Below are 13,727 nucleotides of genomic sequence, written 5' to 3'. Positions count from 1 at the left end.
GTTTGCTAATATTTTGTTGAGGATTTTTGCATCTACATTCATCAAGGGATTTGGTCTGGGTTGTGTGTGTGTGTGTGTGTGTGTGTGTGTGTGTGGTGTCCTTGACTGGTTTTGATATCAGAGTAATGCTGGCTTTGTAAAACAAGTTTGGGAGTGTTCCCAACTCTTCAATTTTTTGATAGAGCTTGAGAAGGATAGATATTAAATCTTCTTGAATATTTGGTAGAATTCATCTGTGCAGCCATCTGGTCCTGGACTTCTGTTCGTTGGAAACTTTCTGATTACTGCTTCAATCTCCTTGCTAGTAATTTGTTTATTCAGATTTATTCCTTCATAATTCAGCCTTGAGAGATTGTATGTTTCTAGGAATTTATCCATTTCTTCCAGATTGCCCATTTTTGGTCATATATTTGTTTAAAATAGTCTCTTGTGAACTGTTTTATTACTGTGGTATCAGTTGTAACTTATCTTTCATTTCTGAATTCACTTATTTGAGTGCTCTCTCTTTTTTCTTGGTTAGTCTAGTTAAAGATTTGTTGATTTTGTTTATCTTTAAAAAAACAGCTCTTAGTTTCATTGATTGTTTCTATTTTTTGTCTCTATTTCATTTTTTTTCTGTATTGATGTTTATTATTTCCTTCCTTCTACTAATTTCCTTCCTTCTACTTGTTTATTCTTCTTTTACTAGTTCCTTTAGGTGTAAAGTTAAATTGTTTATTTGGGATTTTTCTTGTTCTGGAAGTAGGCCTGCATCTCTAAGAATTCCCCTCTTAGAACCACTTTTGCTGGTGGTTTTCCATAGATTTTAGTATGTCATATTTCTTCTTTGAAGAAGAAGAAATTTCTTCTTTCTTCTTCATATTTTCTTCTTCTTTCCTAATAATCCACTGCTTGTTTGGTAGCATGTTGTTTAATCTTTACATTTTTGTGGGTTTTCCAGTTTCTTTCTTGTAGTTGATTTCCAGTTTTATGCCATTGTGGTCAGAGAAGATGCTTTGATAATATTTTAGTCTTCTTGAATTTATCAAGACTTGTTTTGTGGCCTAGCATATGATCTATCCTGGAGATTGTTCCATGTGCACTTGAAAAGAATGTGTATGCCACTGCTCTTGAATAGAATGTTCCGTGCATATCTATTAAGTTCATCTGGTCTAATGTGTCATTTAAGTCCAATATTTCCTTATTGATTTTCTGTCTGGATGATTTATCCATTGTTGTAAGTGAAGTGTTAAAATCCCCTAGTATTATTGTATTGCTTAAATTTCTCACTTTAAGTCCATTATTATTTGTTTTATATATTTTGGTGCTTCTCTGTAGGGTACATATACATTTATAAATGTTATATCTCTTACTGCATTGATCCTGTTATTATGTAATGCCCTTCTTTGTCTTTTATTACAGTCTCTGTTTTAAAGTCTATTTTGGCTATAGACTTTGGCTAAAGTCTATTTTATGACTATAGCTACTCCACTTTCTTTTCATTTCAATTTGCATGGAATATCTTTCTCTGCTCCTTCATTTTCTGTCTGTGTGTCCTTTCTTCTGAAATGAGTCTTTCATAGGCAGTGTATAGATGGGTCTTTTTTTTTTTTTTTTTTTTATCCATTCAACCACTCTATAACTTTTGATTGGAACATTAGGTCTATTTGTATTTAAAGTAATTATTGATAGGTATGTACTTATTGCCATTTTGTTAATTGTTTTCTGGCTATTTTTATAGAGTTTTTTTTGTTGTTGTTCTTCTTATCTTTCTCTCTTTGCTTGTGTTTTGGTAGTTTTCTTTAGTGTTTTGTTTAGATTTCTTTCTCATTTTCTTTTGTGTATTCACTATTTTTTTTTCCTGTGGTTATTGTGAGGCTCAAATAGAACATTCAATGTAAATAGTACCCTGTTTTAAGTTGGTAGCTACTTAAATCTGAACACATTCCAAATATTTATCTTTTACTTCCCCACCCCCATTTTCTATTTTTGATGACACATTTTACATTTTTTTATTTTATGTACTCTTTAACTAATTATTGTAATTTTAATTTTCTACCTTTGTCTTTTACCCTTCATACTTGCTTTATGAGTGATTGATCCACTACTTGTTTTATATATTTACCTTTTCCAATGAGATTTTTACTTTTGTATGTTTTCTTACTATTAATTAGTGCCATTTCTTTTCAGCTTAAGGAAGTCCCTTTAATATTTGTTGCAGGGCTGGTTTACTGATGATGGACTTTAGCTTTTGCTTATCTGGAAACTATTGATGTTTCCTTCCATTTTGAATGATAAGCTTGCTGGATAGAGAATTATTAGTTGGAAAAAAATTTTTTCAGCACTTTGAATATGTCATGCCTTTCCCTTAAGGCCTGTAAAATTTCTGCTGAAAAGTCTGCTGGTAGACTTATGGGGGGTTATTTTGCATGTAACAAGCTGTTTTTCTCTTGCTACTTTTAGGATTCTCTCTTTATCCTTAACTTTTACCATTTTAATTGTAATGTGTTTTGGTGTATGTCTCTTTGGGTTCATCTTATTTGTAAATCTCTGAGCTTCTTGGACCTTGATGTCTCTTTTCTTACTCAGATTAGGGACTTTTCAGCCAATGTTTCTTTAAATAATTTTTCTGTCTTTTTTTTCTCTCCTTTCTCCTTCTGGGACCCTGATAATGTGAAAGTTATTCCATTTGATGTTTTCCTAAAGGTATATTTACTTTTTAAAATTCCTTTTCTTCTTTTTTTTTCTTTTTTTTTTCATTTTGCTGCTCAGTCTCGGTTTTCTATTGCTTTGTGTTCCAGGTCAGTGATTTGTTCTTCTATCTTATCCAGTCTGCTATTGAATCCCTTAAGTGTATTTTTAAGTTCAATTATAACTTATGTTTAGTATTTTATTATATTTTCTGTCTCTGTTGAAGATCTCACTGTGTTCATCCATTCTTTTTGCAAGTTTGGTGAGCATCTTTATGGCAATTATGCAGAACACTTTATTAGGTAGATTGCTCATTTCCATTTCATTTAATTCTTTTTCTGATGTTTTGTCTTGTTCTTTTGATTGTAACATATTTCTCTTTCTCCTCAATTTTCTAATTCTCTGGGCTTGTTTCTATGTATTAGGTAGATTAGCCATCTCTCCCAGTCTTGAAGGATGGTCTTTTTTAGGAAATGTCCTGTGGGACTCAGAAGCATAATCCCACGTGGCCACCAGAGCCAGGTGTCAAGAGATATCCCCTTCCTGTTGTGGCAGGGCCCAGCTGCTGCTTCTGCAGGGCACTGGTTGGTGGAGCTGGCCTCCCACCAGCTTCAAGGCCCACCTGCTACTACTGTGCATGTTGGTGGGTGGGGCTATTGTTCAGCTGGCTGTGAGGGCTGGCTGAGATGCAGGCATTGGCAGAGTTCTCAGTGGGGTACCCCCATTAGCAGTAACAGTTTAGAGGGACAATTCCAAAATGGCATCCACCTGTGCCCTCATTCACAAGATAGTGTGAGATCACAAAAATGGCTCCTGCCAGTGTCTCAGTCCCCAGCGAACATCCCAACTGGTGGCTTCCTCTCTGAAAGATTGGTAAGTCAGCCCCCTTTACCTATGGCCCATATGTTTTTTAACCTGGTGTTTTTACACTGGATTTTGAGTTGAGGAAGTCTTTGTACAAGCCCTTTAAAAGGGTTTTCTTTGTTCCATTTAATTCTATTGTTTTCCTGGACATATTTCCTGTTGGTTTTCAAAGCCAGGTATTTTGGGGGCTCATCTCTCTTTTGCAGGATCTAGGGTTTGGGGTGCTGGATGTAGAGCTCCATTCCCTCACTTCTCAGGGAAAAGATCTGTACTTTATGATCTCTCCTGATTGTGGATCACTGTGCCTGGGTTTGGATTTTTCCTTGGTGAGACTTTTATCTCTGTCTCTCCTACCTGTCTCAATGTTTTCCTTTTACCCTTTGTCATGGAGGCATTGTTCATCCAGTTTTAGTCCCTTACTGAGGGAATTATTTGATACGTGGTTGTAGATATGTTGTGTCCATGGGAGGAGGTGGGTTCAGGATCTTCTATGCTGCCATCTTGCTCATATGCCTTAATGGAAGTTGTATATACATATTTATGTAATGTCTATGACAAGAATACCTACAAAATATATTCAGACTTAATAAACCTGTATTGAGTATTTTTTATGAACCAGTGTGCTATGCATTAACATAGAACACTTACATCATTCTGGTATCATTGCTATGAGTAAATGTTTTAAAATTTTTGTTTTATTTTGAAATAATTATAGATTTACAGGAAGTTGCTAAATATAGTACAGAGAGGCACTATATATGCTCACCCAGTTTTCCTCAGTGGTTACACCTTACATAATTTTAGCAAAATATCAAAGCCAGGAAGTTAACATTGATACAATGTTTATGTACAGTACTATAACATTTTATCAGATGTGTAGATTTGTGTAACTACTGTATTCAAGATACACAAATATTCTAGTACTACAAAGACCTCTCCTGTGCTACTTTTTTATGGTCTTCTACCACTATCCTAACCCCTGGAAATCACTAATCTGTTCTATATCTTTATAATTCTGTAATTTCAACAATAACATAAATGGAATCAGAATATGTGAACTATGGATACTGGAATTTTTCGCTCAGCACAGTACCCTGAGGTCCATGCAAGTTGTTGCATTTATCAATGATTTATCCTCTATATTATTGAATAATATCCCATCTTGTGTATGTACCATAGTTTGTTTAGCCATTCACCTATTGCAGAAAATTTTAGTTGTTTCCAGTTTGTGGCTATTACAAATAAAGTTGCTCTGACCATTTGTGTACAGGTTTTTGTGATGTGTGTGTGCATTATAAGAAATCACATTTCAGAGCTGAGACTGAGGGTGTAAATCAATTGTCCAGAGGACTGAACAGGTTTCCAAACCCAGATGTTTTTACTTTACCTCCTGTGCTGTTTTCATGATCCCATATTAATGAGAACAAACTGCAGACAGTGTAGAAAAGTAATGATTATAGATTTGATTTCTCCTTGACAAAGTTTTGGTTTCAGAATAATATCTGCTTAAAGATTTGATTGTTTTTAGCATCATGTCTGCACACTGATTCACTCATTTATTCACAAAAACTAATGTTTGAGTATCCATTAGGTACCAGGCCTGGTGCTGAGTGTTGAGGCAAGATGCCTGGCCCATCACAGCTTTTACAAAATACTATGTTTGTAGCATAGAGGTAACTTGATCTTTGTTAGCTAGTATTAACAGTTTTAAATTTTAGTTTAGAAAATGTTTATTGAGAGTTAATGTGAATGCTAAAATAATATTTAAATGTGTATTCCTAAATTTAAATTCTCTGAACGATTTGGTTTAATATATGTTGCCTTATCTTAGGAAAGCAATTGCTGAGCATGCATGCACAAATACACAACCTAATTTTGCAAGGCATGCAGTTCAGGACTTTTTCCAAATAGGAGTGAAGTTCAGATGGACTTTTATGTGTAGCTTGTTCACAAATTAGTGATTTCTTCTGCTTATTCTGTGTCCCTTTCTCCCAAAAGCATGAAAAATTAATCAACCGTCCACAGAGTACCAAAAGAATTTCTACAGATCATCTAGGTAAGGAATACTTGCTCTGTTTTCATTATGATGGTGCTATTTTTCTCTTATATTTTATATGTTATGTGAATCTTTTGGTAAGAAAGACTAGAGAACTTTGTAATTAACAATGTTATTAAATAATCATTTATTATCAGCCTAATAAATGAGTTTTCCTTTATAAGTCATGCACGTATAAACAAAAACATTCTTGAATGTAGATGTAGTTAAAATTTTATTAAAATCTACAAGAAATATGAATTCTACTAAGTATTATTGAACTAAGATAACTAGTGATTGCTTTGTTTGGTAAATAGACTACTACAGTTTGTCCTGAAATGTTGACTGTTAGGGTTCAAAGCTTAAAATAGATTTTAAATAGAGGTATATATGGAGGTATGAAACCACATAGGAAACATGCAAAATTTTATTGTGGTTATGAGTAATACAATTACATAACAATGATGCATATTTCAGGGTAGAATTAGACACTTTTATTCTATTTTAGCCTTTGAAACAATTCATTTTGTGATGCTAATTGTTACTACTGTGATAATCTATTAGTCTTCAACAGACATCGAGGAATGCATTTGACTACTGTGTCAGTCTCACCACTGATGGCTTAACATTTCATTCAGGGGTTATCTTTATGGACTTGTACAGAAAATATACAAGCTTTGCTGAATTATTAGAAGTGAGTAGGATAGAAATAAACCTTAGAGTTATACACTCTTTCAGAGGCAATAAAATTATTTTCAAAGAGAGAGCAGGTGACAGAGCAAAAACAAAACATAAAATACCAAAGCCAAAACCCCAAAATCCAAACGAAAAAAAAAAAACAGTAAAACAACAATAGCAGTAGGTGAAAGCCCAGCAAGTTTATAATGTTTTTAACTATTGAAGAACTTGATGTTCAAATCAAAGTACTCCCACTACTATTGTCAACAACCACAAGAGTATAGTGATCTTTCCTAAGTGTACCAGGAAGTCGTAAATTGTTATACAATGTGGTCTTGCATGACCAATTCCATCTGAGCTGTTGCAGGATGATGGCAGATGAGGTTAGAGCAGGACAAAACTATAACAGTTTTAAATGCAATTTAAGAAGTTCAGACAATGAAGGAGGCTACAAGAGATGTATTAACAAGGAATGAATAAGATCAGATTAGACTTTGAACCCTTCTCTCTATTAGTTGTGTAGGAGACTAAAGTCAGTCTACACTGATAGCAGGGGTATGAGTTAGAACCCTGGTTCTTGGAGTACTCCAGAAAAAAAGAGGTAGGACATGATTAAGATTGAGTCAGTAAGGCTGGAAAGTGGAGGAAATATCTAAGATATGTTTAGGGTTAGGACCAGTAAAACTTGAGTACAGATGATAAGAAATAGGCTTTGAGAAATGGGAATAATCTTTCATGTGTTAGCATACTCAGCTGAGTGGTCACATTCACTAAGAAAGTGAACAGAGTGAAGGATCAGGTGGAGAGAGGGAAAGACAAAAGTTGATTTCAATTTTAGAAATGTGGGATGGACCTAGAGACTGTCATACAGAGTGAAGTAAGTCAGAAAGAGAAAAACAAATATCATATATTAAAGCATATATGTGGAATCTAGAAAAATGGTGCAGATGAATGCAAGGCAGAAATAGAGACACAGATGTAGAGAACAAACGTATGGACACCAAGGGGGAAAAGGGGGTGGGTGGGATGAATTGGGAGATTGGGACTGATATACATACACTAATATGTATAAAATAGATAACTAATGAGAAACTGCTGTATAGCACAGGGAACTCCACTTTGCTGTACAGTAGAAACTAACACAACATTGTAAAGCAACTATACCCCAATAAAGAAAAATTAGAAATGTGGAATTTGAATTGGCTCTAGTATAAACTGGTAAAGATAATTAGGAGATGAATATTGTAAATGGTATACAGGCATACCTTGAAGATATTGTGGGTTTGATTCCAAACCACCACAATAAAGTAAATATCATGATAAAATGAGTCACATGAATTTTTGGGTTTCCTAGTGCATATAAAATTATGTTTACATTATACTGTAGTCTGTTAAGTGTGCAATAGCATTATGTCGAAAAATCGATGTACATACCTTAATTACAAAATACTTTATTGCTAAAAAATGCTGACCATCATCTGAGCCTGCAGTGAGTCATAATCTTTTTGCAATAGTAACATCAATGATCACTGATTACAGATCACCATAACAAATAAAATAATGAAAATGTTTGAAATACTGTGAGAATTACCAAAATGTGACACAGAGACACAAAGTGAGCAAATGCCATTAGAAAAATGGTGCCCATAGACTTGCTTGACGCAGGCTTGCCACAAATCTTCAATTTGTAAAAAACACAGTATCCACGAAGGGCAATAAAGCAAAGTACAGGAAAATAAGGTAGGCCTGTACCAGGATTTAGGGAAACAGAGTCAAAGATGAAGATATAGTAGATATGGGATATTTCACATAGAGGAGATATAGTTAAGGCAGTTGGTGAATTCACTGAGGGGAGGGGACAGAAATAGAAGGGGCCTGAGATAGGAAGCAGTAATTCAGCACAATCAGGAGGAAGACAGTCAGCAAAGGGAAAAGAGAGGGAAGAGGAAGACCAGGGCAGGCCATGGAACCCAAGGGAAGGAGTAAAATGCTCTGTGGAAGTCGGAGAAGATGTAGACTGAGAATCAGTTGCTGTAAGTAGTATTTAGGAGGGCTCTAGGAAGATTGGAAAATAAGGCTTTAATAGAGTTTTAAAAGAGGATATCAATATCTTGTGATGAACCATAATGGAAAAGAATATGAAAAAGTATATATATATATATATATATATATATATATATATATATATATATATATCTTAATCACTTTGCAGTACAGTAGAAATTAACACAACATTGTAAATCAACTATACTTCAATAAAATAAATTTTTAAAAAAGAGCCTATGCAACCTCTAAAGCAAGGGCTTAAGGAGTTAGTTAATAGTGTTGGACTTAAGGCATCAGATTTACAATAGGCATGAAAAGATTTTATGGTAAAAGGACGGGTAGATATAGCCTGAGAACTTGAAAAAGCAGCAGAAGCAAGGAAAGGGGAGGCTTGAGAGTGCCTGTGGGAAGAATGGAAAGAACCTGACGAGGAGGTTAAGGAACAGGTGTGAAGGGAAATTATTAGATGAAAAACACTGGGGGGATGGCACCCAGCAAACATGGAGGAGTGAGATTCTGTAAGAAAGTGATTTTGAAATGAAAACGAGGTTATGAGAACTCAAGTCAAATGGCTTTGGGGAAATTTAGGAGAGACTGACACTGGCCGAGTGAAACAGAATAAGAGTGAGATTGGGGCTTAAGGATGGTAGGAAAGTGTTATGTCATTGCTCTGGAAAATTTTAAATTGAATTCAAGAAACAGAGTTTTTAATGGATTTGTAAACTGCTAAAGTCTTAAACTGTGTACAAAGCATAGAGCTTGTTGATCACATTCAGTGTCGTTTCATAACCCTGGGCATCCCTGTAGTTGACTGCAATGTGAGTAAGACAGAATTGGCGATTGACAAACTGAGAACATTGAAAGCTAAAGAGGACAACAGATTTTAAGGTGGATGCAGGACCATTACTGACCTACACAGCTGATCATTAGGGCAGTATGGGTACAGAGGCAGAGATGATGGAATGACTGAGGGCATCAAAGGACTTGCTGTATTAGTGATGGGGCAAGAAAGATATTAAGCAGGAGCAAAGGAATAGAAGCTGTGGAAGTTTAGGGGGTAGTGGTGAGCAGTAATATTGAGCAGCTGAAGCCATGGAAGTGGAATAGTTCTGGCTGATGATGAAACGTAAGGATTGGCCATGTAAGTCAGTTTTTAATATGGAGACACCACACAGGTCAGTGATGTTGACAAGATTAAGAAATCATGTGGTCAGAGGTATGACTGACTATCAACAGGGTCGCTGTTGCTGCTGCCTGCCAATGGCAGGAGACAGATGATGTGGATGGGGAGAAGAAAGCTTACCCATGTAGCATGGACATTAAAATGAATATATTGCAAGGGGGAAGCAGAATGTTGGTTTGAAAGTGGCAATGGAGGGGAAGGATGTGTTAACAGGCTCCATTTCCTGAGTAGCTTTCACAGAAAAGTGGCATGATTTATAGTGTCAAAGCAGGTACAATTTATGTGAGTAGGTAGATGGAAAGAACAGAGTAAAAGGTGGCAGACATAGAATTCTTTTCTGACACCAAACCAGGGAAACTGGAGCAGAGTTTTGCATGAGTGGGAGAAAATGACTGTGATGCAGGTTAGGGCTGATGTGTACAAAAAGAGAGAAGGGCTTGAGGGGTTTGCTGAGAGTGATGGATTTGAGCTACACAATAAAATAAATAACAGCCAAACAACAGAAAATTGGAATCTTGAGTTTAGGTGGTAGCCAGGAGTCACAGGGTAAGGGAAGGGGTATGTTGAACTTACAGGATATAGTCAGAGATGTGTGTAGTTCTAAATAGTCCAGAAGCCAGGGGGAATGTTGGTGAAATGGACCTTCCACAGAATTGCTCTTTGGATATTGAATTTTGGTGAGTGTGTGTGTGTGTGTGTGTCTGTGTGTGTCTGTGTGTGTGTCTGTGTGTGTAGTTGGGGGGTTGGGGCATGAGGATTGCCTAGCTGCTGCTATAATTTATGCATCAGGTTAGTACAAATTAAGGGATGTAGTTTTTGAATCTAAAAATATCTTCTAATATAGTGCTACTCAAAGTGTGGTTGGGGACCTCAGCATCAGCTGGGAACTTGTTAAGAATGCCAAGATTTGCCCCTATCCTAGTCTTACTTAATTAGACTATCTGGGGTGGGGGCCTAAACACCGTTTTAATGAGTCCTACTGGATCTCAGGGAAGTTACAATTTGAGAAGCATTTCTAACCCTTTGCAATAGGTGGTTCCCTCAAAAGAAGACCCCAGAAAGGGCAGGGGTTCAAAGGCTCTCAACTGTCCACCTGGGTGGTCCCAAATCTTTCTGCTTCTCAGAGGCCAAACCAGAGGTTAAGTTTCCTGTGAACAGCTGGAGGGTTAGATGAGCACACCCTCCATGAAATGCTCCTAACACTGAGTGTCCCACGTGTGCCTGGCAGAAGCCCTGTGGGACAACTTGCTCTACTGGCTGGCAGACGAGCTCTCAGAAGAAAACGCCCTGTGTCTCTCCTCATCCCTCCCCCTTCGCCGCAGCACCATTCAGCTCATCACACTGAAGAACCCTGATGATCTCGCAGGACAGACCCACGAACTTCTTTGCTTTTGGAAAAGATCACTCCCAAATTCCACGGACAAACTTCGCCTTCTGGCTCACCATCTCCGCAAGATCGGCAGGAGTGACCTTGCAGAAGAGCTCAAATTCAGGTGGGAAAATAAAGTGTTCACTGAACCCCAGCAGTGGTCTGATGTGGCGGAGTTCAGCCCCGTTGCTCTTTCTTTTGCCCTAGACAAAGGGTCATAGTTGGTTTGAAGACCGCTTCTGTCAACATTTTACTAGCAGTTTCCAAGTAATGTTGTTTAAAGTGAATCTCTTTGATAGATGTGTTATTGAGACAAGTGAAGAAGCACTAATCAGACAATAAAAAGCATCTGTGGGTCTGAATCCTCACTCATGGTTCGGTGATACATGTTCTGCAGCCAAACTTAATAGCATTTGTAACAGAGTTTGCCCTGTGTGTATTTTAATAGCTGGGGTTGCTTTTTAAGTATAAAGGATAGGTATGGTATACAGAATCCCTTTTTAAAAATTGTTATCTACATAAAAGTAAACTAGTTACCCAGGACTCCAAGCAACTGATTCACATTATGTGCATACCATGGAGCCCACAGATAACGATACAAAATAAATTGGGCTGCAGACGCCTGATGTTGATGATAGCAAATCACTTTAAGAAAACATCTAAGGTTGAAATAAATTAAAAATAGAAGAACTCTTCATCCATTTAATCCCACAAACTATTAATAAGACTTAGCCTAGAATCGAGAAAACCTCGTATGTTATTATTAGTAAAGTGGGGCAGCACAGAGACCATGGAGTGAAAGAACTCAGGGCCTTTTGCACCGACTTAGGAAAACAACCTGCTACTAAATCAGTTTGACAGAAACCTTATTACATAAGCCCTATGGGAGCATTATTTTCTTAAAAAAACCACCTGTAAAAAAAACAAAAACTAAAAGAAAAAGATGATAATTACCTAAGCCCCTCCATCATTGATAATTCCTGTTAATGTTTATGTTTTGAGGATTTGGAGACCCTAAAGCACTTTAGCTTCCTGTAACAGCATGACATGAAGGGGCCTTACATTAGTTACATGAAAAAATAAACATATATATCGTTCTCAGATTTAAAGGTAGGATTTCCTTCTATTAAATTATCCAGAGACTTAGAGATCCATTTGGTTATATGTTAAAAAAGAGAATTCCAATTTTCAAACACGTTCCTATTAAGAAACCTTTCAGCAGTCAAGATTTTTTTCATTTTTACATGTTTCCAGAAAGGTACAATATTTGTCACATATCCTTGGAGTGAAGAAAACAGACTGAAATGTTCATTATCTTTCTGACTACAAAGTAAAAAAGAAGTCACGAAAATAAAATCTGCCTCTTATTCCGCCACTAGAGATTACTATTATGAAAATATTTTCTTCCAGTTTTTCTTTTTTCCTGGAAGGAAAGGATTTCTACTTCTGTGTATGCAGATGTATATAAACACACCTATGTGCTCACACACACACACACACACACACACACACTCTTACAAATACATGCAGATCTCTTCAGATGTACCACCTCACTCACTCACACATCTCCTCACACCCCCTCTCTGTGTCCTCATACCCCCCAAGCACGCTCACTCATATAGACACACGCATAGCCTCCCACACACCTGCTACAGACACTCCTGCCCCTTACAGGGACAGACTCTCATCCACCTGTACCTTCTCACCTGCATTCATACACTCTCACATACACACACCGCACTCCTGCCGCCTCACACAGACACACTTCTTTGTATACGACTCCCCCGCACAGACACCCTTACACAACATACAGTCTCAGATTCACGTGTACACGCTCACATATGCCTTCACCCATGCATACACACCACCCTCCTGCAGCACACGCACACATATACTCGTCAACATGCATACCCCCCCGACACACACACACACACACACACACACACGCCCTCTCACATTACCAGTACACCTTCACATACACACACATCCTCACGCACCTGCACTCTCTCTCACACACACACACACACACACACACACACACACAAACTCATTTACATCCATACCCTCACAGGCACATATCCCTTCACACACACATGCTGACACACACTTTTCCCCAGAATTTTTAAAAATGCATGTATTATGGCAGCAGTAAAATAATATAAAGGTACATAAAGAAAAAAAATTGATCATCTCTGCAGCACCTCCTCTCCCTTGGGTAACCAAAGGAATTATCAGTCCCATATGTGGCATGTGTGCCACAGCCACGCTCTACCCTTGTGCATCCTGCTCTCTGTCTGGTGGGCTGAACTGTAGGGACCGCACTGGCGATGCTCCGGCTTCTGGGTGAACTTGCTTAATGGGGAGCCCCAGCAGGAGGCTGGGAGGAGGGAGAAGAGTGAGTTAGATGATCCCCTTTCTTCTTCCCTTGAATTCACTGAAGCCTGAATGCATCCCTCACCCAAAGGCCACTGCCTCTCTCCTTTATGGGCAGCTCTCTCCCAGGATTGGGAACCACTCCTGTTCATGTCCCATCCGGTCTGGGGGTAGTGACAGCTGTATTGCTGCACTGTTCCTTGTGGTCCTCCATACCCTGCCCACCCTTTTAAGACAAAGCCTCCTCTAATTATCCTAATTTGAGTGTATCATGTGTTTCCTATTGAGACCCTGACTGGTACTTCTAATAGCAACTTACATGGTTTTTTTTTTTTTTCCAGAATAGGGGTCATATATTATATATACAGTTTTAAATATTATTGTATTTTATTAAATTATTGTTTTCCAATGTCTTTAAATGTTTTAATAGCTGTATAATATCTCACTTCATAGCCATAGCATAATTAATTTTAGTATTACCTAGTTTTGAAAATTTAAGAAGTGAAATA

At 37.4% G+C, this 13,727-nt stretch overlaps 1 protein-coding gene across 1 annotated transcript in view; it reads left to right on the top strand.

Moving 5' to 3' along the window:
• Positions 1 to 11,066, top strand: part of DTHD1 (death domain containing 1) — a 75,309-nt gene extending 64,243 nt beyond the window's left edge. The window contains 2 exon segments of the mRNA XM_059066123.1: positions 5,533 to 5,590; positions 10,705 to 11,066. Coding sequence (XP_058922106.1) covers positions 5,533 to 5,590; positions 10,705 to 11,066 — 420 coding nt within the window.
• Positions 11,067 to 13,727: the final 2,661 nt, after the last annotated feature.

This window comes from Kogia breviceps, chromosome 6 (genome assembly GCF_026419965.1).
Source record: "Kogia breviceps isolate mKogBre1 chromosome 6, mKogBre1 haplotype 1, whole genome shotgun sequence".
NCBI lineage: Eukaryota > Metazoa > Chordata > Mammalia > Artiodactyla > Physeteridae > Kogia > Kogia breviceps.
This window is presented reverse-complemented; position numbering and strand designations above follow the sequence as displayed.